Genomic DNA, 27,967 nt, shown 5'->3' on the forward strand with positions numbered 1-27,967 from the left:
TGCCCCAGGTATTAAGCAGTATCCCAGCAGACCTTTCAGGCCTCTCTGTCATCGGTTTCTCGCATCCCCTGCCCTGGATCAGGTGACCCGCCCTTTAAATCCCGGAAGTTTAAAAATCCCTTCCTGTTGCTCAGACAGGGTGGGGATGTCAGAAGTTCAATAATCACGATTTGAGCCAATCTAGTGGGGGCTGGGAGGTCTGTGGAGATAAATGCCCAACCATTTGGGATAAAGCAGCAATTTATTCTGAGCGCTTCATTTTGCGTGCCCTACTTTAAAATGACGATCTTAATTTTCAGAGATGCTCAGACCTACAGCTCCATTGACTTATTCAGAATATTGGGCTCCTCTAAAGCGAGGACTCCCTTGTAGACTCCAGTCCCATCATGCACCTGTCCCACTTTGCTCTGTGAAAGCAGACCTGTCCTTATTATTGTTATCCACAGCCATCAATTTTTGTCACATGTAAACTTACCTAAATAATTTTTATATTTTCTTTCAGACCACTGAAAAAGATATGACAACACTGGGAACAAAAAGATCCTGAAGAACCCCACTAGAAACATCAGCCTTTTGGATCATGATTCCCATTCCAATTAGCTGTTGAGATTTCAGCCCGGTTTAATCATGTTAATATAGCTACACTGATTTGAATAATGTTAATTTTTAATAGTTGTCATGCTGTGATGATTCTGGGGATTCTGTCTCTAATTTATGAATTTTTGGTTGGCACGATGAAGCTATTATGTGCTGTAAGGTAAACAATTTTCTGCAATATTCTTTGTGAGACTTATTTCATTTAGTTTAAGTATATTTTGGGGACCTTTTATTAAGTGAAGGTTTAGGGGTAAATATTGTGGGCCGGGATTGTACGTATCTTTCTCTATGTGGAGGTGGTATGTGACCCCTGGGAAGTGTATGAATTCAAAGGACTGGTATCTGAGCAATGTGCCAGACAGAATTTCTTTGGGACAATGTCAAGTTGTTATCCTTGCGGAGTCTCTAGGGCAGGGTGACGCAGATTCCAAGTTTGCTGGTTACACAAACTCAGTCTTTGAGGCTACTGCCCTGAGGAGGGGACTATTGCTATTAATAACCCTGTTTCCCACAGACAGATTAAAAGTCCAAGTAGTACTAAAGAAATGGAACAATTGTCCCAGCTGGTTGTTGTGATTTCTGAGCTAAGGCTGTTATGAACTGTAACGACAGAAAAACACGTACACCTTTGTGGAAATTTTGAAGTACTGACTTCAACCGAGCTGATGGTAACTCATAAATGCTGGCAATTACGCTGTTCATAAGCCCTTGAGAGAAAGCACAACACGATGCGGCCTGTGTTGATGTTCTCACTTGCTGGAATATCAGAGTGTATGGCAGGGAACCATGCAGCCTTAAAAAACCCAGTCAGGAGAAAGAGATGTGGTCTCCTACCCAGAGAGGTGATGGCCTGAAAAGCCAGGAGCCTAGAGGTTGTGCTTGAGGAACCACCGAGGGGGAATACGCAGTACACGTTGCCCTGAACTGGGCGACACACATGAAATTGCTGTATCGTGGAAATTCTCTGTATGTGTATCCACCATGGGCTCACATGGACTAGTCAACAGATGGCTCACGGAGTTTGCTGAAGAAGACAACTGCTCCTCTTGTGTCTAGGAGAGGAAGTTTTTTGGAGCAGTGAAGGTTACCACAAGACAGAATACAAGAAAGCCCAGATGTGAAAGGAGTGGGGGAGGTGCTGCATAATCCTGCGAACTAACAAAGAGAAAGGAAGTTTGGGCAAGGAAAGAGGAAAGGGGGGAAAGGGGGAAAAAGAAGGAAGGAATGGCAGGAACGCCAAGAACAGAGAAGGTTAGTGGGCCAGAAAGTCTCAAAGGTTCCTTCATGCAAAAAATCAAGGGTGCCATGACACGCTGTTATAAGAATTAGGTAGATGTTCGGACCAGGTTAGAAGCCCAGGCTCTGGGGACCCTCCCCTCCCAGGGTCCCTAAGCCTATGCTCCAGCGTAGGCACAAACTTTTACACTGCAATTTTATATCCATAGCCCAAACCCTGCAAGCCAAGTGTGTTGACATGGCAGTTGCGGGTGTTTTATTGCATGGTAGGACATACCCAAGAGGAAAGATGAAAACCAACCGAGAGGTGATGCCTCATGAGGCAGGCGAACCCTGCCTACTTTTCTTGACTTCGATGGTCCCTCAAGAACGTCCAAGCAGAGAGTGAGCTAGTGTGGGGATGTTAGGATGTTCGTGTGTTTTATATGCACGTACTTGTGTTCTATCGGTTAGTAAAAAGAGTGAAGTGAGTTAGAATTCGTGAAAGTGTCTGCATAGTTATATGCTCATAACCACACGTGCCTCCTGAGGATTTAAACAATAAACCAGAGGCATTGTTGTCTTTAATCATGGAGGAGTCTGAAGATCAGCACTGACCCAGGTTCTAGGGAAGTTAGACAATGGGTTCCAGCTCTCAAGACAGAGTGCTAGAGACAGGGTCCTGTGCCCAAAGATATTGCCTGAGGGACCCAACAACTGGGGCAGTGACTGGGTCCTGAAAAGCAGTCTAGTAAGTGGCCAACAGGGGCACTCAACTGGCATATGTGACTCATACAGTACTAAGCTCCCTGCCTTCAGAATCCAAAGTCTATTTGTTAACAGTTATCTTTATCAACAAACTTAAATCTAATCCAAAACTGACTCCTAATATGTTTGACAGGAATCTAAATGTTTCAAAAGACATGCTGCGTTGGCATTAATTGTGCTACCGTCCTTTCATCTTTGAACAAGTTGCCCCCCATATCAGCTTTGTATTATTTTGCCTGGGTCTGATGTTCCTTTACCTTTTTAAAATATTGCCTTCTGTGACAGATGGGAAACATTGCTATATAATAATTGTTGAAACTGAGATGTAATAATATTATGAACAATGTATGTAACCTAGTATGAATAGACTAATAACAATATTGGGATAGTGGAATATTCTATTAAATACGTATAATTGCTTTATTCAATGGAGCTCTGGGAAGAGCAACAGGAGGCAACACAATGAGACCCCAGATAACATCTCCAGCATGCGGGGTGGGAAACTATAGCTTCCAGGATCCAGCTATATCCTTTCTCTTACCTGCAGCGACAACAGCTGTTGGGCAATGCGGGACTGACGATCAAAGGGCTATAAACCAGCAAACAAAAAAAAGACAATGTCGGGAAGAAGGTGAATCAAAAAAACTGAACACTTCGAGTGGGCTCCTTAAATGCAGCGTGCTGGGTGGGGAATAGTTTGTGAGTTAAGGAAACAGATCTATGGGCCTGGGGGTTCTAGTCTAACAGAAGCTTAGAGCCTACCCAGCCATATGTGGATGAATGGATAGATAATCCTGTAAGATAGTCATGCGCATAATAGCTGATTTATTATTTTTAAGATAAGTTTTCTCTGAAAGTGCTTTTCACATTCTAAACTAATATCCTCTCTTCTTTAAGAATGCTGTTTTGTTTACTGAATTTACTGTGAAGCCTCTGAATGGACAGAGCTGCAGGTTTATTGAAGATAAGTCAGCCCGCTGCTGAGGTAAATACAGGGGACTGTTGAGCCAGGGCCTGGTTAAGCATGGGAAAATATATGTTGATTCCAGCCTAGGAGAGCAAGTGACAAGCTTGAGTCTGGATCTTGAGGGGGTAATGGGTGCAGCAGGTGAACCTGGTAACCATAAAACATATTGGCAGCAGCATCGGCGCAATGGTGAGTCGATGAGGTCTCCAATAAAAGTGCCAACAGCAGTAAAGGAAGGCAAGTAATTATATAGGAAAAACAAAAAACAGAGAAAAAGAATCTCATAATCCTTTTGGGAATATATAAGCAGAAGATCAAGAAACATAATTATGAGCAATCAAGAAAAAGTTCGCAGGTGGAGAATCAGAGAGAAAGAAGGAGAGAGGTAGGGAGAGAGAGAGAAGAGAGAGAGAGGAGCAAAATTCTCAAACCGCTCAAAGGCACACGCAACTTAAGTTGCAGCTCTCGTTGGACCAAAAAAACCCTGCTGTTCCAGTGCCATGTTACAGCGCTGGTGAGTGTCCACACCTGATGACCAGCGCTGCATCACCAGCGCTGGATTCGCTACACCCGTAGCAGACCAGGTGTACAGCCAGCGCTGCAGACAGGGAGTTGCAGCGCTGGCTGAGCTTTGTAAGTGTGGACACCGTGTAAGTTGCAGCGCTGTAATCCCCTCACCAGCGCTGCAACTTGCAAGTGTAGCCAAGGCCTAAGCTGGTAGGACATATATGCTGGAAGAACCAGAAGAAGGTTCAAGACTAACTCGGACTATTCAGATTCATCAATGAAGAATGTTTCTCACAATCTTTTGAAATCATCTCTAAATTTTGTGGTTAGGAACCAAACTTAAGGACTTATTTTACTGTGAGTATGAAATTTCTGGGCCAAATCCTTGTGTAGTGTAAATCAGCATACGTCCACTCATTTCAATGAAGCTATGCCAATTTAAACAAGGTGAAGATCTGGCCCTCTGAGCATGTCTTAGTTCCTGTGATATCTCTTTATATCTTGACATCCACAAGTTAAGAACAATATTTTCAGAGTTTTAAAAACATCTTATATATTTACATTGTCTGAGAAAACTTGGGTGCTTCATCATTCATGTTTGAAACACGGATTCTAACAGTTGCTGTCCCAGTCTTTGGCTCTTCTCCTTTATCGACAGCCAAAATTATAAATTCATAAAGATGGTTGGGCCGCTCATAGTCCAACTGTGTTGCTGGGAAGATAGTACCATGTGAAGAAATGCTAAAATCTGGACTCAAAGTGTAATATATTATTTCAGAGTTTTTTTCTGAATCACAGTCGCTGGCTGTCACTATTAAAACAGAAGAAAAATACAAATTCCTAGATTAAGGTCTAAGGATTAAAATTATATAAACTTTAATAGACAAATTAATGAATGGCATAAAAATAACAGTAATAACATTTATTTTAACATGTGGTGCTTGAAATAACTTAAGCAGTACAGGATATAGCATATTTTATACTGTTTAACTATGGTTTGAAAACAAACTGTAAAAAAGCACATTTTTTACTTCAACTCTCAATATTTATGTCAACAAGTAATCCTTCAAGGTAAAGCATTAAGTTGCCTGGCTACTTCCACCCATTGTTATGCCTTTGTCTGCTAAAAAGCCCTCTACTATCAAAAATCTTCTTCCTACTTAGATACTTATATTCTCATGTCCACCTGATTTGTACCATTCACCCAAATTTACTTTGTCCCCAACAGGCTTGCCTCCTGCAAACACATGATTAACTTCATATACAAGAGTGGTCACACAGAGTTCAATTAGACTACTCACATATAAAATGAAATATGTTCTTAAATGCACAATCTAAAATAACACATTACTAGATTATAAAGTTTCATTTCCCATTCAAGAGATCAGTTTTTAATGTTCTAATAATTTGCTATTTTAACCTGTGTATACTTTTTCAAATCATAGGAAAAATTAGCTGAAGGAACAGCCTTAAATATGCATGCAAGTATTTATTTTGATGTAAATCTGCTTTTCTTTCAGACTCTGCCCTTATTTATATAAAAACTGATTTTTTTCCCACCATTTCATGCACAACACAGAACTGCATAATTTAAAACTGAGTTATTTGGTTATAAATTCAGCAGGGGTGAAACTTTGCTCCGTTCACTCACCTAAACACACATGCATACAGACAAAAGGCCTTGAATGCAGCAGAACTGGTGTAGTTCAGCTGAATGGGTTGGGGAGGTGTAAGGGACTACGGAAGATTTTGTTACGGTTTAGCTAGGGCTGATCGCCTTCTCAAGGACAGGTTATTAAAGGTTGCTGTGTACTAGTGCATGCTGTTTGTAGCCGGTTGGAACCGCTTAGCCTGGGAAGCCCGGCGTGTTTGGGAAAGCTTGGCCCTTTGCCATAAGAGATAGCCCAGTTGTGGGAAAGCTCCCACATGCCTATGTATGAGCTGCTTTACATGCCATTAGCATAAAGTTATATTTACCAGAAATTGTTTTGCTGCTTTGGACTCGCTCCCCGCTTTGTGTTAGCAACGTGCAGAGTCCCCGTTGCGGGTGTGTTTTCTTACCTTCATTAAAAGCCATATCACTCACCCTGTCTGTGTGTGTGTGTGTGTGTGTGTGTGTGTGTGTGTGTGCCTCGTCCCTGCAGAGCACTTAGGCACGTAACAGGAGGACACAGCATGTGGACAGCCCATAGAGGCTGTGTGCACCATGGAGCTGTGTTCCATAAGGATTCCCTCTGTCCCAGCGCACAGGGTGGTTTCAAAGGTGCACAGAAAAGATGTATTGATAGACTCACAACTACTGACCATCTCCATCCTTCTGAAAGAGGGACACAGCAGCTGCTGGGCTACTGCAACTCTAAGGATGTAATAGCAGCCACAGCATCTGTACTGCCACTTCATACTCCTACAGAAAATATTTGTTTCCTTCCTTTCTCCTCCCTCTCCCAGCTTCTTTCAGCTGTGCACAGGGCACAGGAGTTTATGCTCATGAACCAATTCTGCAAGGTGCCAAGTACCTCCTTAAAGCTGTTGCACATCCCACCCTAGAATTGGTACCTGGTGTTTCAGAGGGGAAAATTCTAATTAGCAGCAGAAAACAATTCTCCTACTGACTGTAGTGAATAGACTTCGAAGTGCTAACCTTGCAGAAGTACAGTTGTCATGGGAACTGTTTCAGGAACATTGTCTTTGCTGTAGATTGACTGCTGGAATTCTGGGGCACAATCATTCTCATCTGTGATTACAACCAAAACCTGAATGGAAGAGATGAGAGCATTAAGTAGTATCAAAGTGGATCTGAGCAATGTCTTCACTGGTATAGATATATTTGATGCAAGGATTTTCCAAAAATAATCTTCTTAGAGGATTTCAGAAGCTACAGCCCATAGGAAGAGCCATTTTTGTTAAGACTGTTCATTCCCTGCTGAGAACTGTTTTTATGTTACACAGAAATTCTTAAGTAGTGGCAACTGCCATATCCAAAAATTCTTCTACTGCAAGGTCAGGGCTGGTGTAACCACTAGGTGAACTAGGCAGCTGCCTAGGGCACCAAAATTTGGGGGCACCAAAAAGCAGTGCCCCAAATTTTTTTTTACATTATTGCTTAGGGGCAGATACCTGTCAGTCTCCAGCACTCGGGCCATGCCAGCAGACTCTTCACCTCAGAATCTCCCTCGCTTGCCTAGGGGCCACTCCTCCTCTGAGGCTCCCCGGCCACTGCTGCCGCGGCTGCCCGGGAGGATATGGGTGGAGGGCGCCGCCACCGAGGAGACGCAAGGGACTGGGCTCAGCTGGGGCCCTGCAGCTGCCAGCTGAGAGCAGCAGGAACTGGGCACCTCTCAGAGGGAGCTGGGCAGCCCAAGCCCAGGGTGGCAGCAGCTTCCCTGGCAGCAGGGGCAGGTGGGAAGCATAGCCCGCCATGGGGCAGGAGAGGCCACACTGCTGTTGTTTCCCGCCTACAGCCATCCTTTGCACCATGTGGCAGGGCCGGGAAACAGCAGCAGCAGCGTGGCCTCTCCTGCCCCATGGCAGGCTATACACCCTGCCTGCCCCTGCTGCCAGGGAGGCTGCTGCCACCCTGGGCTCAGGCCGTCCAGCTCTCCCCGAGCAGTGCCCAGTTCCTGCTGCTTTCAGCCAGCAGGTGCAGGGCCCTAGCCGAGCACAGCCCCTTGCATCTCCTCCGTGGTGATGCCCTGCGCCTGCATCCTTCTCGGTGGCCACGGCAGCAGCAGCCGGGGAGCCTGAGAGGAGGAGTGGCCCCCGGGCAAGCGTGGGAGACTCTGAGGTGAAGAGGCTGCTGGCCCTGGCGTGGCCCGAGCACTGGAGACTGACAGGTACCTGCTCCTGCCCCCTGCCCCATCACAGCACCACCTGCCCCCCAGCCGAGTGTTACCTGCCCCACCAGCCTCAGTGCCCTGCCCCATACTGTCAGCCATCCCAAGCTCACTGTGACACCAGCACCCCTTGGCAAAGGGCCCCCTGATCTTCACAAACAGCCGTCACCGCAGGCCTGACAAACTCACTGCACCCCACATGTGTCTTACAGGGCACTTCCCTTCCATGTTCCTCTTTGTCGGTATCGACACAAGGCTGGTAACTTGTCAAGAGTGAGAATCTTTGTGAGATGTGTGCATGGGTAATACTGAAGGAATAAAGTATTTACCTTAAAATTCTGCATTATAGACTTGGAGTAGAAATTAGTCACCAGGGTATAATGGCCCTTTGAGGCAAGGGGGCTTTGCCACCCTGGCTAATCTGGCCGGTGATTCAATGCAAGGCTCAATTGTTTAGCTTTGCACAGTAGTAAGACTTTGAATGGAACACTATCAGAGGCAATGGCAAACAACTGAAATGCCTTAAAGGCAAAAAAGAAACATTACAAAGCCCTTACCTGTTCTGACAGGCTGTTTATAATGCTAAGTTTACTAGTTTTCGGAGGTTGTCAGGGATAGGGGAGGGGCGCAAGGTGGAAGTTTTGCCTAGGGCGCAAAATATCCTTGCACCGGCCCTGTGCAAGGTTTTTCCATTTTTTCCTCATGGACATTGACTCTTATTTTCTTATTTAATTGCAGGACAAGCGTATTCTCCATTTTCTTAGCATTCTTTTTCACTACTGCATCTTGCAATACATTTTTATTATTTCTACCACTATAAATACAAAAGCAACTAATTCTTCTGCCAAGCGTATTACGCTTTTAACAGTATAAATTTGCTGAGACCAGATTTTGAACTGAATGACATTGGTGTAAATCAGGAGGTAAAAATATGGAATGGGAGGTCAAATTCTGACTCCTAATCGTTTTCATTAAAATGTTTTCATTCTCCTAAGACAAATTATGGGTTTAAGTCTCCTCTCACTTAGATCAATGCAAATCAGGAGTAACTCCACAGAAGTCAATAAAGCTATACCAGCGTAAAGAGATTGTTAAGTAAAATTAGAATCACAACCTAAGTATTCACAAAGTCACCTCATTGTCCTCCCTCAAACACTATCTTAAAATTCTTCTCTGCTGAGATTTCCATAAAACAATCAACAAAGGTTATCAGCAGACTGTGTGCTCAGACCTCTGCTTACCATGCTGGCCAATGTTATCTCATTGTTTCCTTGTGTTCCCCTGTCTTTTTATTGTGTGCTCCTGTTGTCTCATATCTTATACTTAAATTGTAAGCTCTTTGGGGTAGGGAATGTCTCTCTGTTACATGACGGTACAGTGCTTAGCACAAGTTCCTGGTCTCTAATAAATAAATAATATATGTACACATCTGCTATATCTGTATTTCAATGATTTTTTCACCTTTAGAAAAGCTTTTTAGAGTACTGTGACTTGATGTCTTTTAGATACAATATATCCATTACAAATTACCATTGCTTCATTTCTTACATGATTGTTCCCCATTCTTTAAGCTAAAAATTATTCTGTGTTCATATTCTCTGCTTTTTAAATGAAAATACTGTAGAATATACACCATGCTCTGTACGCCAGTTTAGAACAAGGATACTAGCATCAGGTCTGAACTAGTGATATTTCTTCCCCTCTGAGCAGGCAAGGGCTGCGAATTGTGGAGAGGCAGTAAATTCAGTTCCTGAAGAGGAAGGAAGCATCTTACATGAATGGGTCATTTCAGGAGTAGCATCAATGGGCTCTTGCCTCAACCAGAGACAAGGACACAACACAAAGACTAGGAGTACAGTGGGACAGAATGTGAGGTAGAAAGAAGGAGATGGGAATTAAAGCTATGAAGAATCTGGAAGGACCTGGATAAGCTGGAGGGAAATCAGGGCTGTCCTGATCAAAACAGAATGATGTGGTGTTACCTCAGCTACACTGCTAAACTGCTCGTGGCCTTCTGTTGCTCTGACCAGAAGCAAGTATTGGTGGTGGTCACTCTCATAATCCACACTCCGAGTCAAGCTGATCTCTCCTGTCACCTGATGGATGCTGAACAGGCCACTAGGATTAGTCAGCATATTGTAGCTCAGGGATTTGTTTTGATATGACACAGCAGAGACTGTAAGAAATCTGGATAAAAATGAAAAGCAAAAAGCATAGAGAAAAGACATCAACACAACATTATTATTTTCCCTCTCTGAAGTTTTTATCCATAAAAATTAACCTCTTATATTTGTTTTCCTAATATTGTGATGTTGAATATTAGAATTCTGAAATATCAGAATATGGCAAAAATGCAATAAACTGCAAACACTCATAGTGAGCTACTAGTGGCCCATATCATTTTTTTTTTTTAATAGGGGTCAATATAATTATATGGGAGAATCTTCAAAGTTCAATTCTTTTCAAATAAGTACCCAGGACTGTGGATCTGAATGTTATTAGTATTTTGAAAACCTCTTGATCTGCAAAACTAAGTAATGTTGTCTTACAACATTTTCAGAAAATTGTATTCTCACCTTGATCTCTTTTGTTGGTGCATGATCTCAGTGCTGACTGTGTTGAGGTTTGTGACCATCTTTAACTTTGTAGATATTTAATACAAAGTTAAAAGAAGAAAAATCACAAAGGAAATATTTTGAGTATTTCAAAGAGAAAATACATCCCTCGGCCATTTGTTGCCTGATCCTGCAAGGTGCTAAGAGCCTTGTGATAGAAGATCCCCCAAGCTCCAAGGAAGAGCAGGATCAGGCCTTTGATTTGCATGAAATGGAGAATAGAACCATTATACCTTTCAGTAAATTATAAATGATTACATTGCAAATACGTTACTGAAGTGGTGGGTGTGGTTTGGTTCTAATCCTATAGAAAGTGCAACTGCTTTCTTAGATTGGGACAAATGCTATTTGATAATGCCCAGGCACATCCACTTATTTTCAGTGCTTTATATACACCAAATGTCGATGTGCAAATGCAATTACATGCCCAGTTATTTGTGTATTTGCTAATTTTGTCTATGGAACACAGGCATAGTGTCTTCTGTTCCTTTAAAATACAGGCATTCAGAAGTGGGTCCTTACGAGTTTCATGATCATTCTCCGTAAGTAATATTTATACAATCTTTTCTAGTTTGGATTTTTGTACCATTCATAGCAAAGAAATCATCCCATGAGATTTTCAGAGATTGGTACATCTCAGTTTATATGAGTACTTTCTTCCTGCTGCCATACTGCTGGCAATGACTTCTGTCAGAACTTCTGATATTGTAGTTGAAATTTTGAGGTACACCTCTACCTTGATATAACGTTGTCCCCGGGAGCCAAAAAATCTTACCGTGTTACAGGTGAAACCACGTTATATTGAACTTGCTTTGATCCACCAGAGTGTGCAGCCCCACCAACCCGGAGCACTGCTTTACCGTCTGATATCCGAATTCGTGTTATATCGGGTCACGTTATATCGAGGTAGCAGTGTATTGCCAAGGTTGTGATAGGTCATATCTTGTTTGTTTTATTTATTATTTGTATTACCATAGCACTTACCAGCCCTAATCATGGATGAGGACCCCATTGTGCTAGACTGATCACTGATTAACAGATCCACTTTAATATTAGTACTGTAGGGTTCTACAACAATCTCTGTTAGCACTCTTTGTTAATGTAGAATAATAATTTGCTTTCACTGGGTGGCATTATTTATGGTCATGGCCTCTAATGTCATATTATAATCTGATTACACTCAAGATTAATATTTCATTCTCTTGGGATATTGCTGGGGAACTTGACAAACTGGCTGGCTATCAACCACCCGTAGGTGTGAAAACTGTTTTTAAATACTGATTAAAAAGTAGCTACAAAGAATCTTATTTTTTTTTTTTAGATTTAGCCTTGTCTGACTCCAAGATGGCAGAGATTAAATACCTGGTAGGATCCCACAATTCTTAAAACATAGGGACCAAAAGAGGATATATATCCATCACACTTTTAAAGCAAAAGCACATTATCATCTGATCTCATACATTCTAAAATACTATATCCAGGAAGTCTGTAGCTATATAGGTACTAAAAAAAGTTGATAAAATAAGGTAGATAACATGACAAGATTAACAAACATATTACAATACGGACCATGAGCTTTCAGATCAAAGGGCATCATGGTTTAACTGTAGGAGAAAACTTTTGCACCACAAATTAGAGCAAGTCAGTGAGGTTGAATGGGTGCAACTGATTTCAGAATTTGTCCCACTACATAAAACTGAGTTTGCTGATCCAGTACAAGGTTTTGTTTTATCCTGTGCAAATTATGCCAGAATTTTTGGTGATATGCAGACTGGCATGATAAACCAACAGAATGGAAAATCAAATGACCAAGCTTTGTGGTGTCTTCATTTTTGCCCAGTATTCACAGCCTTTTGCTTTTTCTCGTTTTCATGTGAGGAACTTATCACTTTTCCAAACATCAACACAGACCCTGAACTGGAAGAATACATAAAGGATATTTTCCCTTCTTGTTTAATGCCTCTATTTTTAAAAATAGGCACAACCAGTTTCTCCTGTTTATTATTACTGTGCTAACATCCTTTACAAACATGAACATCTCATTCTTCACTAGTACTTTTCCACATACAATGATGACTACAAAATAAATCAAACTGTACCTATCTTAGATACTTCTTTCTCTGGGATACAGAATAGCCAATCATCACATCTTTTTGCAATCTGCAAATAACCTGAAGGCTTCTGGGTGATGATATCAAGTTTAAGCTAGTAGTCTGTGCTATAACCCCGGCTATTAACTGGTACTAGTACGACTTAACTGGTACTTACGATTTTCCCTGGAGCGTGTTTTCAGGAACATAAACTATATATGATATGTTGGTAAATTGTGGTGGTCGAAGCCCCGCAATCACAGAAACAGAAGCAGGAGACCCTTTATTACCAAGTTTATCCACTGCTAACGCAGTTATTAGGTATTCCCTGTCCTTCACTAGTGGCAAACCTGTTGTTTTAATCCAACCGCTGTCCTTCTCGACCTCAAATCTGTCTTCTCCACCTAAGTAGAAATATAAACCCAGAAACTGTTGTCAGGAAAATTTTTACTGGAGTAAAATTGGGAGAATAATTCCCACTAGAAACTCCTATATGGAAAAACATGCACAGCTACCCCAGAGAAACCAATTCATCACTGGGGATGGGCAGTGCTGCCACAGCCCTCTGCTAAAAGTGGCCAGTTTTAAACTATTGCTGGAGTTTCCTAAGAACCCCTCCAGTAGATGAGAGGTTATCAGTGAGTCTGCACTTCAATTTGACTTTGTGCTACAGGAGATCCACAGGATGAGTTCTGTCAGAAGGACCTGGGGGTAGAGGAGAAGAAGCCAGAGTAGTGATTCTGTGTATGCGCACGCGCATATGTACATATACTTTTAATTTACCTTCCAAGAGAAAATATTCCAGAGCTCCGTGGACCCCGTCATCGTCATCCACAGCAAAAAGCTTATACACTTTAGTACCTGCTGCAGCTTTAGGAGATACCACGGCCAAGAACGGGAAAGGATCCATGGCCCATTCAGGTGCATTGTCATTCACATCTGTCACTGTAAGTTCTAAATGCAGCAAGTACCATTCCTCTCCTGATAGTTAACAGAAAAACAAAGGATTAGTTAGCACACTAACTATAAGCACTGAAAATATCTGGGATACAGTATTATTCCTAAATATCGTTCCTAAGGAATCCAGTTTAATAGGGAAAAAAATACTTTTGTAGGCCCCAATCTGCAACTGACAGCATTCAGATGGACTCTTGCACCTGTGAGGAGAGCCACTGACTTCAATGGGGCTCCAACAGGACACAACAATCAGTTCAAATGCTGTCAACTACAGGATCAGGTTCATTATATTCTGTCAATACTACTTATTAGAACTGGTCAAAATTTTTGACTTTTCTGAGAAAATTTTTTTGTAAAAATTTTTCAAGAAACATTTTCTGTCTTTTTCATTTACAGAGTGATTGGAAATTTTCAAAAATTTGAAATGTCTACAAAAATTTCTCTGCATTTTTTTTATCAACTCTACTATCCTTATTGATTTTATCAGTTTACAACTTCAGTGAAAGACTAATCAGATTTTTATCTTTTATGACAATCAAACTGATTGTTTCAAAACCAAAAATGGAACCCTTTTATTCATCTATAATCCATAACAAGAAGATAGATAATTAACAAGTGGGTATGCACTAGCTATACCTCTGTCACCATTCACTTGAAATAGTGAATCTCGTCAGCACTCCGACTGTCAGAAAAGAGTCACAAAAAAAAGGGATATAAGAAACTGTTCTTAACTTTTCAGTGCCTGAAATAGGGGTAAAGCCTCAAAAGTAAAGGTTAGAGATGACAAAATGGGAAAAATAGTCTTTGTGGAAAATTCTTTTGAATACTAAGTGGTAGCGCTAGAATCCCAGCTCAAAGGAAAGCAGAGCAGAACTCCTCTACTAATTACTGATAAACAGATGAATAAATCCATACATTCTTTGAACTTATAAATATTTGCCCCCAGGGATGAGCTGCCAAAATCTTAACAATCGGTTCCCTATAAAAAGTTCTGATTTAAGGGATGTGCCACAGTATGTATTTTTTGTACCAATAGGGTTACCATACATCCGTATTTTCCCGGATGGCAATTTAAGAACCAAAGGGCCTGACATGTCCGGGAAAATATGGATGTATGTTAACTCTACCTAAAGTTCTCTTTAAAAAAGATGGGCCTGAACTAGAAATGAGCTCTGTTTCGCATGTGTGGATCCCCGCTACTCCCTGGGGGTGTACTAGGGTGACCAGATGTCCTGATTTTACAGGGACAGTCCCGATTTTTGGGTCTTTTTCTTATATAGGCTTCTATTACCCCCCACCTCCCGTCCCGATTTTTCACACTTGCTGTCTGGTCACGTGTGCATCCCAGTTGCTCCCTGCCCCGCTCATTGAAGCAGGTGGGCTGGGTTACTGCCCTGGGAACTGCAGGGCACCAGTAGACATGGGGCTGGCTGGAGACAGAGGGTGTGGGGCTGGCTGGAGGTAGGGCCTGGCTGCAGGCAGGGCAAGGGGGTTCAGGACTGGCTGGAGACGAGTGCGTGGGGCTGACTGGCTTTGGGCAAGGCCACAGGGGGGTGCAGCAGGGGTTGGCAGGGCTGGAGACAGAGGAGTGTGGGGTTGGCTGGCTTCGGGCAGGGGGATGGGCAGGGCAGGGGGTGTGGCAGGGCAGGGGGCGCGGGTACTTATGGGGATAGTGTCTCGGAACAGCCCGAGCAGCAGGACGCAGCCCAGGCCCAGCAGAGAAGCCAGGGACCCACCAGGCAGCAGTAGGAGCCCCAGGGCCAAGGGTTGGGGAAGCAGCAGCAGCAACAGGGCCAGGTGATGACCCACAGGGCCAGCGCAGCGCCCCCAGTGGCCAGAGGAGGAATTACACACTTCCCGGCCACAGCCCATCAAAGCCGCAGTGCCCCCTCACAGGGAAGTAGGTTAACAAGAGGTTCTAAAACCACTTCAAAATTTAACAACCAGTTTGCGCGAACCAGCTCCAGCTCACCACTGCTTACCCCAGATATTTCTATCCTAAATGTTTCCTTATTATTGTTACTAACAGCAACCACCTCCATATAGAAATATACATTATAACTCTTAACCATCTTCAGTGATTCAAAGTTTACACTAAGCAGTGTTAAATAGAGCTGCTTTCTTCTCAGGAGATTCTAAATCCACTTTTTGGACTGACTGATGACTAGATGTACCCAGATCTTGAAAAAATGTGGCCAGCACTTACCAGCCTGAGGAGTATTACTACCTGCCTGGCTGAAATACATCAGCATCAAGTGCAATTCCACTCTATAGCCTCCTCCCCGTCCTACTCTGTCTACCTGTGTCTGGGGACCCCCACTGCTTGGGCCTAAAATCTTTGGTCTTGCAGCAGCTGAACTTTGTGCCCCAATAAATGCTGCCCCCAATAAATTAGTGAATGCTGGGCCTTCACTCCACCAAAGAAATAATTCTGTCTCTCGCACAGTATTTTAATGGTGGACCAACCCACCCCCATATAAAATAATTTATGCAGGACCCTCTTCCACAGTGAATTTATGGTGAGAAACCACTTAACCCCAATAAATTTGTCTGGTTCCACCCCTATTCAGGGGTGGCTAGATATGAGATCTCCCTCCTCCAGGGACATACCTGAGCCCACCAAAAAAACAGAGAAGTGGATTAAAGAGCAAGGGAATTCCAACCAGCCTAAAGACTATCAGCAGTTATCCCTATGCCTGCCATTCTAGCAAACAGGGGCAGGACAGGGGAAGGTTCCCAGATCCCGCCATCCATCTAAACAGAGGGCTTCAGTTGAAGAGGAAATCCTTCTGCAACCTGCCACCAAAAGCTTTTTGTGTGTGGCCCCACTTGACCCCAGCAAAGAACTTTGTATTGTGGGGCCTCTGCCACCCCCATCCCAGAAGAGCCCAATGATAGACTAGATAAACAGTTCTCTGCTCATGTGACACAGTAACATAGGTGGGAACTAGGGTTGCCAACTATCTAATCACCCAAACCCAAACACACCTGCCCTGCTCCCTGTTCCCTGCCCCACCCCACATACCCCAACCCTGCCCCACTCACTCCATCCCCACTCCCTCTGTCACTTGCTCTCCTCTACTCTCACTCACTTTCACTGGGCTGGGGCAGAGGGTTAGGCTGCAGGATGGGGGTGTGGGCTTTGGAGTGTGGGAGGGAGCTCTGGGCTGAGCCTGGCACAGACTGGTTCAGGTGCAGGGGATTGTGGTGCGGGCTCTGGGAGGGAGTTTGGCTGCAGTAGAGGGCTCTGGGATGGGGCAGGGCATTGTGGTGCAGGACAGGATTTGGGGTGCTGCCTCCAGGAGGGGGCTCAGGGATGGGGCAAGGGATTGGAACAAGGGAGGGGGTGAGGGGTGTGGGCTCCATCCAGGCAGCACTTACTTCGCTGCCCCTGCCTGCCAGCACTGCACCCATAGCTTTCATTGGCTGCAGTTCTCAGCCAATGAGAGCTGCTGCGTCAGCGCCAGGGGGGCAGTGCGCGGAGCCCCCCGTCACCCACCCAGGGGCCGCAGGGACATTCCAGCCACTTCTGGGAGCGGCACAGAGGCCCGCTGCACCACTGGACTTTTAGCAGCCTAATATCTCCTGGTTTGGCTTCAGTAGCCTCTGGGAGATAGGGCATGATTCTGGAAGACTCCCAGCAAAACCGGGAGGGTTGGCAACTCTAGCGGGGACCTCTACACACAAACAGCTCTCAGCTAGGTTGGCTCCCCCACCCCCATCCAAGGGGCTCCTGATCTAAGGGATGAAGGAACTAGCTTTTCTCCCATGGCACTCTACTCCTAAGAGTAGCAGCCACCATTACAGCAGTGGCCTGTACCCCTGTCCTCCTCTCCCTGACCACCAGGGTGAAAAGCTGTTTAAGCTAAAGGACAGTGTTGGCACAGAGGGGTGAGGTTCTGGAACAGTCTCCCAATAGAAGCTGTGGGAGCAAATAACTCAATTAGTTTTGAGAGAGCTGGACAGATTTCTCAGTGCTACAATATGATGGTGTTGCTCGTGATGGTAAGAGACAGGACTCAACGGCTCTGCGGCTCACTTCTGGTTTATACTAGGGCTGTCAATTAATCGCAGTTAACTCAAGTAATTAATTCAGAAAAATTAATCACGGTTTAATTGCACTGTTAAACAACTGAAATTTATTAAATATGTTTTTTCTACATTTTGATATATATTGATTTCAATTACAACACAAAATACGAAGTGTACAGTGCTCACTTTATATTATTTTTATTACAAATATTTGCACTGTAAAAATGATAAATAGTATTTTCAGTTCACCTCAGTACTTACTGTGGTGCAAACTTTTTATCATGAAAGAACAACTTACAAATTTGGGGGGGGGTTGTTACAAAATTGCATTCAAAAAAAAAAAAGTAACGTAAAACTTTAGAGCCTACAAGTCCACTCATTCCTACATCTTGTGCAGCCAATCGCTAAGAGAAACAAGTTTGTTTACATTTACAGGAGATAATGCTGCCCGCTTCTTATGTACAATGTCACCTGAAAGTGAGAACAGATGTTCACATGGCACTTTTGTAGCTGGCATTTCAAGGTATTTACATGCCAGATATGCTAAACATATGTATGCCACTACATGCTTTGGCCATCATTCCAGAGGACATGCTTCCATGCTGTTGATGCTCATTAAAAAAAATGTGTTAATTAAATTTGTGACTGAGCTCCTTGGGGGAGAATTGTATGTCTCCTGCTCTGTGTTTTACCCACATTCTGCCGTATATTTCATATTATAACAGTCTTGGATGATGACCCAGCATGTTGTTTGTTTTAAGAAACTTTTCACTGCAGATATGACAAAACCCAAAGAAGGTACCAAATGTGAGATTTCTAAAGATAGCTATAGCACTCAACCCAAAGTTTAAGAATCTGAAGTGCCTTCCAAAAATCTGAGAGGGACAGAGTGTGGAGCATGCTTTCAGGCGTCTTAAAAGAGTAACTCTCTGATGCAGAAACTACAGAACCTGAACTACCAAAAAAGAAAATCAGCCTTCTGCTGGTGGCATCTGACTCAGATGATGAAAATGGCAAATATAGTGCCCATCTATAAAAAGGGAAATAAAAACAACCCAGGAAACTACAAACCTGTTAGTTTATCTTCTGTGCCAGGGAAGATAATGGAGCAAGTAATTAAAGAAATCATCTGCAAACATTTGGAAGGTGGTAAGGTGATAGGGAATAGCCAGCATGGATTTGTAAAGAACAAATCAAAAGAGAGAGGATAGAGGAGAGACATATTTCCTAAAGTACAAATAACAATGAAGGAGTTATGTGTATGTACTTTATGTTACAGTATTGTAAATCTAAATGAAAGAACTAAAAGAACATGAAAAATTTATTATTCAACCTGGTAGAGAAGAAAGCTTCTTAGTCTACAATGAGTTATGAGAAACTGAGACTAAACAGTGAAACTGACAAATTAAACATAGTTTGGCATATCTCGTTATACGAGGACACATGAAAACTCAAGTGTATGGGAGAGGACTTACATTCACATGACTACTCTTCATGGTACACCAGTATGGTGTAGTAGGAATTGGGCAGTATCCCTTCAAAGTTAAGTCGTGCTAGACCCTCTAGTGGCCTCATTGGTTGTTTTGGTGTTTCAGAAACTACCATTAAACAGACTCCAGAAGCGCTGCATGTGTCTACTAAAACTGGAGGGCCTTGAACTGCTTTGGAGACAGGAATCAAAAATTCAAATGATCTGGAGAATGGGAGAAATGTGTGAGTAACGCGATGAGTTTTAAATAGAATGCAATGCTCCACTTAGGAAGAACAATCAGTTTCACACATACAGACTGGAAAGAGACTGTCTAGGAAGGAGTATGGCAGAAAGATCTCGGGGTAGTGGCCACAAGCTAAATATGCAGTCAACAGTGTGATCTGTGAAAAAAGCAAATGTGATTCTGGATGCTTTAAAGTGTGTTGTACAAGACATGAGAAGTCATTTTTCCGTCTACTCTGCGCTGGTTCGCGCCTCAGCTGGAGTATTGTGCCAGTTCTGGGCACTGATTTCAAGAGAGTGTGGAGAAATTGGGAGGTCAGAGAAGAGCAACAAAGAATGATTAAGGTCTTGCAGACATGCCTATGAAGGAGGGAAAGAATTGAGTTTGTTTAGTTTGGAAAGAGAAGACTGAGGGGGAGACTGATGAGCAGTTTTAAGGTATTAAAAGGGTGTCATAGGAGGGGGAGAAACTGTTCACTTGCCTATGATAGAACAGAAAATGTTAAACTGAGCAAGCGGATTTAGGTTGGCTTAGGAAAAGTTCTAACGTCAGGGTAGTTAAACACTGGAATAAATTGCCTAGGGAGGTTGTGGAATCTCCATCTCTGGAGATATTTAAGAGTAGGTTAGATAAATGTCTATCAGGAATGGTCTAGACGTATTTGGTCCTGCCATGAGGGCAGGGGACTGGACTCAATGACCTCTCGAGGTCCCTTCCAGTCCTAGAGTCTATGAATCTATGAAACACTGCTTTGGATTGTTATCAAGCAGAACCTGTCATCAGCATGGACGCATGTCCTCTGGAACGGTGGTTTGAAGCATGAAGGGACAGATGAATGTTTAGTGCATCTGGCACTTAAATATCTTGCGATACCTGCTACAACAGTGCCATGCAAATGCCTGTTCTCACTTTCAGGTGATATTGTAAATAATAAGTGGGCACCATTATCTCCTGCAAATGTAAGCAAACTTTGTCTGAGCAACTGGCTGATCAAGAAGTAGGACTGAGTGGACTTGCAGGCTCTAAAATTTTTAGACTGTTTTATTTTTAATGCAATTTTCTTTTACATAATTCTATGTTTGTAAGTTCAACTTTCATGATAAAAGGATTGCGCTCCAGTACTTGTATTAGGTGAATCTATAATTTTTTTTTTTTACAATGCAAATACCTGCAACCAAAAATAAATATAAAGTGAGCACTGTACACTTTGTATTCTGTGTTGTAATTGAAATCAATATATTTGAAAATGCAGAAAACATTTACAAATATTCAAATACATGATATTCTATTATTGTTTAGCAGTCCGATTAATTGCACAATTAATCATGATTAATTTTTTTAATCGTGTTACATCCCTAGTTTATATCTTATGTTCCAAAAGCTCATGCTTCAGATGGCTACTGGCAGGCGTCGGGAAAAGATTTTTTTCTCCCAATGCATTATGGGAAGTTTTTTTTAATCTCTTTCCTCTGATGCATCAAGGATACCCACAGCTGAAGTTCGGACAGGAGTCACGGATGAACAGGACTCTGAGGTGACAACATGCACTCTCTTTCTCAGGTGCATGGCTCGCTGGTTCTTGTGCCCATGCTTAAGGTCTAACTGATCACATGTGGGCTCATAATTCTATGCAAATGCCTGTTCTCACTTTCAGGTTTGGCACATGTGGGCTCAGAAGGAATCCCCACCCCCCCAGGTCAGACTTGCAGTGACCTTGGGGGTTTTTTTGCATTCCTCTCCAGCACGTGACTGCAGGTGATTTGTCAGGATCATCTGGGTATATCTCACTTAAAATTTTCCCTGCCACTGCAGAGGCCTCGAGCACTGGAGTATCTCCTATTCTCTGCCTATGCACGTAACAGTCTTGTCTCCTCTTGGTCTCATTTACTTTGGTCTTATTTCAGTTGCTGGGTTTAGTGTGCAGGTACTGGGTGGTGTGGGTAGCCTGTGATATACAGGAGGTCAGACTAGAAGATCAAGTGGTTCCTTCTGGTCATAAACCTACAAAACTATTTATGGCACACTCATTAACATATCACGGCTCACTGCATCAGTTCACACTCAATTGCCGATTGGAAGGTTATCTTCACAATCAGGATGGTTGGGAAATACATACAGTATTTTTAATAAAATCTTATTTTCTGAACTTGCCCAGAAATTATTCCTGCTTGTCCTGGGAGGGTAGATTCACCAAGCCCTACTTGTATCAAATAATAAAAAGTATTTTACAGTCATATACATTTATTAACAGGAGTATTTCCTTTAGCTAAACTAATAAAACTATTCTTTAGCTGTTTTGCAAGAGATTAATGCTGAGTTTTTGATCTAGTTCCAGATCCTTTATCTTCCAGTTCCTTTCTGAATTCTCAGATGCTAGTAAACACAGAAGCTATGGGCCCAATCAAAAATTCATAGTGTCTAACAGAATCACTACAATGAAGAAATGCAGGAGGAAGTATGTTGTCAGAACACTAAACATAACAAATACGTGTTATATTTATAGGAGTATTGTTATTAAATTAAATGCCAATTACTCTGATTGGCTACAAACTACTACCACATTTCATAAATAAACCAGCAAGGAATCCAGGTTGCTTCACAGATATGCAAAGGACCTTTTAGGAATGCTGCGTCTGCTGCAATCTCTTCATGTTGATCTCTAAGCACATCTAACTCTGACATGAGATGTAGTAACGATGGACAGTAGATCAACCAACAAAAGCAGAACAAGATATAGGGTCCAAATTTTCCTTTCATTTACACTGGTTCAAATCTGGAGTAACTCTACTAAAGTTATTGGGGCTCCACTGAAGTAAATAAAAGGAAAATCAGGTCAATGGGCTATTTTCTCCCAAAACACATTCACATAACTCCTAGTAATGAGAGACTATACCTCAGAGATAAAAGTTATATATTCATATATGCAGAACAAGACATGAACCCAAAGCAGACCACAGCATACATCTAAAAATAGTCTGTTAATATTTTATCTGGTAATATCAGAATATTTTTCTGCAATTTTTTTTAAATTTAGGTTTGCAAGAAATGGGTCAACATCCAGGGCCGGCTCTAGCCATTTTGCCGCCCCAAGCACGGCCACACGCCACGGAGGGCGCTCTGCCACTCACCGGTCCCGCGGCTCCAGTGGACCTCCAGCAAGAGTGCCTGCGGATGCTCCACCGGAGCTGTGGGACCAGCGGACCCTCCGCAGGGACGCCTACGGGAGGTCCACCAGAGCCGCCTGCCGCCCTCCTGGCAACCGGCAGAGCGCCCCCCGCAGCATGCCACCCCAAGCACGTGCTTGGCGTGCTGGGGCGTGGAGCCGGCCCTGTCAACATCCCCATAAACGATTAGGGGCACCTTTAAAAGTATTTTACTTAGTAAACCTAAAATAACCATCAATCAAGTCTAAACTAAGTATTTAGTGCTCTAAATATAAAGTGTTGCCAAATTCTCTAATCTTATAAACAGCATTATCTCACTGAGGCAGTATATTATCCCGGCAACGTCTGCCACTTCAGTTGGGACAACAACATTCATTCTCTCTCCCCCTCTCTGTCGGCTGCAATGTTACATCCCATTCCAAAAAGTACAGAGTTTCTGACTCTACAATAAATGGCTTTTGTCTGAATTATGCATTTTATTGATATTATCCCTTCATTTACTCAGCAGTACTAATACATCTTGCACATCACATATTAAAGCCTGTTGCAAACTTTTCAGAGCTTTTCATAATTAGTAAGCTCTATCTGATGGCAAGTGGCATATTTAGCACACCCTATCTATAAACAAACAGTAAGTAGATTGTAGGAAAGAAAATTCCTCGGTGCTGTGATTAACAATGTCAAATTTAAGTTTCTTAGTAATAGCTTCCAGAGTCTTAACCCATCATGACCTTTGAGTACTTTCTGTCCTTTCCAAGAGAACTCCCTCTATATAAAAGTAAGTGTTCTGTTGCTGGGTCTCACAGAACATAGTGGGACAAGTTCTTCTCTCAGTCAAACCTATAAAATCAAACTGAGTTTTACAAGTGTAACTGAGGACAAAGAGTTTTCTTTCCAAAGAGCAATGAAAATTGAGACAAAAAAACTTGTTAATTCTGTTCACAGTTCTTTATTATCATCTTCTGTATTTACAAAGATAGATGATGGAAGGGTTCAGATTCCTGACAGAAAACTAATTTGTTTCTTTTATTGTCTATATTATGCACCTATATTCACATTTTAGCTGAAAAATAAATTCTCAGTTATCATATATGAAACTGATATTAAATTTCTTATGGAGCCAAAGCTCCCAACTGTACAAGATATACCCCAAATTAAATCAGTTAATGGTACACATAAAAATGTGAAACTCAAGTTTAGGTGAGAATACTATAGCCTAACCATAACAACTTTAGATGAGAGCCTGGATGGATTACTGACCATAATTGAGGAAAATTCTGTGGAGAGAGTCACAGGTCCTTCCTCTTTTGGCTTGGAGCCAGTGGTGACGCACATACCACAAGACGCAGCCAGAATCATAGAATCATAGATTATTAGGGTTGGAAGGGACCTCAAGAGATCATCTAGTCCAAACCGCTGCTCAGAAGGGAAAGGAAAAGTGCAAGGGAAAGTGTTCAGAGAGTAGGAAGTAAAAAGGAAATAAGTATGGATAATATTATCTGCCATGCCCCCGATGGTTAAATGGAACTGATGATTTCAAAGCGGAGAACGTTTGAGAAGCTGTTGCACTGAGTGATAAGGTCCAAAAGTTCCAAGGTAGCCAGTCAGAGAGACCTTGTGAAAAAGGGGAAGATGCAGCTTGTGTGTTCAGCTGTGACAAAGAGTTAACGGGGGCCCACAATACTCAGGGGGATTCATTGGATAAACAGTTCTGAATAAGGATGATAAAACAGGATTCGAGTGTGCTAGCATAGCTCAAAAATCCTCACCAAAAGGCTGCCAAGGCAGATAAGCACCATCCATGTTTGGTAAGATCCGGCATCAGATTTCACCAGGCAGCTGGAATCACTTGCTTGTCAGAACAGTCAGAAGTCTTTCCCACCTCCTGTAAGCTCTGACAAGTTTGTAAGTACTCCATCCTCAGCTTAGTTTGCTCAGGCAGACTGCAGGCTCAAAATAGCAGTCACTAAATTAGAGGCTGGGTTAAGATCCTTTGAAAATCTGGATCTGGAAAAATGGCAAGAGCTAATTTAGATTGTCATCTTGTTAACTCTGTTCAGGGAGTACAGGTTATTGGTTTATCACCAGTCTCTCTCTGGGCTCTGGAAAACAATGCCCTATTGTGACTTGTTAACCCTATATATTCCAAGTTCTTTTCACTGCAGATGGATTTCTGGTTCTTACCACACCTGTTTGTCAACTCATTTAAAAAATCTTTGAAAGATGCCAACTCTCTTCACCAGACAGGAAGAAACAAACACAGGTACAAATTCCCCTCCTATCTATCAGTAACTGATTATCAGCTCTTTGAAGACTGATGTACAGTACTTGATATATATTTTTTACAGAGAAATTTATTTCAGCATCAAAAGAAGCTGCAGAAATCTAGATCAGGACTGACATCAGCCCTAGCAAACCCTATTAATCAGAAAGTAGGAAGCCTCAGAAATTTTCCTCCAGGTACTTGTGAAGATATTAAATAGCCCCTGAGCTATTAAAAACACAAGATCAAAGCTTTCAACGAAATCTTGGCAACCTCTGAAGTATCTGAATACCTCAGAAACTCTGATGCGGAAAGTGGTGATACGGAAAATAAATAATAATAATAACAACAATAAAGCCACGATCGGCGGCACTTCAGCAGCAGCTCTACCACGTCGCTTCATTCTTCAGCAGTGGGCCCGTCCTTCCCTCCGAGAGAGACTGACAGACCCACTGCTGAATTGCCGCCGAACACCTGGACGCGCCACTCCTTTCCACTGGCCACCCCAAGCACCTGCTTCCTTCGCTGGCGCCTGGATCCGGCCCTGTAATCAATATAAACCACAATGCAGAGAAATCAAGAGACACGTCCATGCACTGAGATAAAATGTCTCTCTTGACCAATGTATCAGCTGCATATGACCCTGTAAGATCATTTGATTAACTTAATCTTTCTATATCAACCAAGGACACCCTGGTTCAGCATGCAAAAGTACCAAATATGCCCTCATAGTTTGACATGATTTGACTCTGAGATGAATGTGGGTGTCAGACAATCAAGATAACGAGAATACTACCACCATGAAAGTTTTGCCTTCACCATGTGCTACCCATTGTAGCAAGAACTGTTGCAGAGATACTGTACAGGATTGCACTTTTCTGCACTGAGACCTACAAATATGACCTGACATTGTAGAAACAATTTCATAGTATCCAGTGAAGCATAATCAGACAAGGATTTGCCAGAGGATAGTGAAAGTGATGAAAAGACTGACATGGACAATAATGTGTAATACATGTATGTGCGGCAAGACAAGACATTAAGAAATTTCGAAGTATATATGCATGAACTGACTGCAAGAAGCATGTCTGCACATATATTTTAGTGAATACAGTGACTATTTACAACTAGTTTAATTTTGTTCATTGTAATTGTCCTAATTTGGATATATCATAAAAATACAAGACAGATGCCTTTACATTCACATATCTTTGTTATTTTCATGAAGATCACAACTTACGCTGCAATTGACAGGCCTTTACCTGATTTTAAACAAAATGGAAGATATCAAACATTCATTTTCTTACCCAGTGCTTGAGAATACATTATCATTTACAAAACTGACCTTTACTAAAAGATGGTAAAAGGAAATTTAAAGTCAATTATTTCTTTCAGTGTTTTGTTTCTTTCAATATTGTGTGTGTGAGTGAGAGAGAGAGAAGCAACCAGTTTACATGTGCAATATTTCTTGTGGTTTGCAGAAGAAATAATATATAAAAATCATCAACTCAAGACAATCTGTTCACATGTTTAGTAACTGGCACTTAGTTTATTCACGTCCAATCTTGCAAATATATATATGTGTCACTTTAAGTGAAACACACGTATTTACTGGATTGAAGCCTTATAATAGTTATTTACACACACACACACACACACGTGTGTAAACTGTGTTCAGAGTGAAAATCATCCCACTACAGAGGTCCTCTGCAAGCAATCTGAATGGGGTTGAATTCCACCCAAAGAAATTCAACCCATTCTACAAAACATCGAGAAAGGAGAAATGATCTCAATATTAAGCATTTCTTACATAGTGGTAGCATATAGACTTCCAGGCTAGAAAATTTGCAAACATCTAATATAGTAGAATCCACATCCCCAGAAAACTGTCTAAATGTAAGAACATAATATTAAATAGTTACACACATCTAGATTATTCATTTCACCAATTTCTACTGTACAAGTAAAAAAAAAAAATCAAACAAAGGGGAAAGACACAAAACCAGAACACACAGCAGAATGAACCTCTAATTTGCAACAGATTCTGCACAGTTATAGGGAAAAAAACAAGGAGTAACATCATTGCACAGAGGTGTATTGATAACATTCCAGTGGAATCTGAGTAATTTAAAAAATGAATATACTTATTTAAAAAGCAACATTATTTCAACACTTCCTAGCCAAAATGGCATAATTGTCCTAAAATACTTTCATTTGACTAGAAATAAAGTTTTTCTTCATTACATACATGTTTCTTCTCTATTTAAGTTATTAAAAAATAGATGCTGTGAGAAGGTGATTTTCTCACCTCCGCACGAACAGAGTCCATAAACCATGTGCAAGATCAAAACAAACTCACGCCTCTCTGGGGGATTGATTTTATGAACAAATGAACAATAAGGTGCAAAATCCAATCCAAGCTTTCTCCTCAGATTAGGCCACTCCTAGGGCTCCTAGTTCAGGGCAGTTCAGTCTACTCTTGAGTTTCTCTCTACCTCAGATTCAAAATCCCTCTGTTAAGGCAATGTTCACGCTGAAGCCTGCTTTCTCCCTCTCATTCCCTCCTGCTGGAGTGACCTTCCTCTAAACTTGATATTGTTGGCAAAAGTTGCAATACTGAAGTTCAACCCTAATCTCCGGAATAGGTCATTAACCTACCTGATCCAATACCTGAACCCCATCACAGACATCTACAATCACTCTTTTTTCATGCCTAGGTCTGCAGCTCAAAACTCCAACCATCACACGAAGGGATTTTATACCCTTTCCTATCAACTTGAATTCATGCTATGTTTAATCATGCTGTGTACTGCGTTTGACAAATTTGTGGTCTCTGAAAATATACTACATGCAAAGAGTCGGATTCTCATCTCTTGAAGAAAAATGCTCTTTAAGCAAAAAAATAAAATGACATCTGGAAAGCACTGCAGGAATTGGCCCTTTAATGGCAGAAGAACTTTTGCCAAAGTAGGCTCTTTGACTCTTCTGGATCTGCCAACACATACAGTATACATTGCTCATGCTACGCTGAGTCGCTATGTAAAAGTATCGGTATCTACCATTTGCCTCATTTGAGATAACTGCTCCTTAGCAAGCTTCCTAGAATATATATACACACATAGGGTACGTCTACACTGCACGATTATTTCAAATTAGCTTAAACCGATATTACAAAACAGATCTAATAAAATCGGTTTAGCGCGTCCACAGTGGGATCCCGAAATCGATTGTTTGCGTCCATGGT

At 42.0% G+C, this 27,967-nt stretch overlaps 1 protein-coding gene across 1 annotated transcript in view; it reads right to left on the bottom strand.

Moving 5' to 3' along the window:
• LOC116829725 (neural-cadherin-like) overlaps positions 1-27,967 on the bottom strand; it is a 123,267-nt gene that overhangs the window by 73,274 nt on the left and 22,026 nt on the right. Inside the window, exons 2-6 of the mRNA XM_075073702.1 lie at positions 13,376-13,573; positions 12,771-12,996; positions 9,870-10,074; positions 6,696-6,807; positions 4,616-4,865 (exon numbers count right to left, since the gene is read on the bottom strand). Of these exons, the coding sequence (XP_074929803.1) occupies positions 4,616-4,865; positions 6,696-6,807; positions 9,870-10,074; positions 12,771-12,996; positions 13,376-13,573 (991 nt within the window). The remainder of the gene's footprint in view (positions 1-4,615; positions 4,866-6,695; positions 6,808-9,869; positions 10,075-12,770; positions 12,997-13,375; positions 13,574-27,967) is intronic.

Source organism: Chelonoidis abingdonii, chromosome 19, assembly GCF_003597395.2.
Source record: "Chelonoidis abingdonii isolate Lonesome George chromosome 19, CheloAbing_2.0, whole genome shotgun sequence".
Lineage (NCBI taxonomy): Eukaryota > Metazoa > Chordata > Testudines > Testudinidae > Chelonoidis > Chelonoidis abingdonii.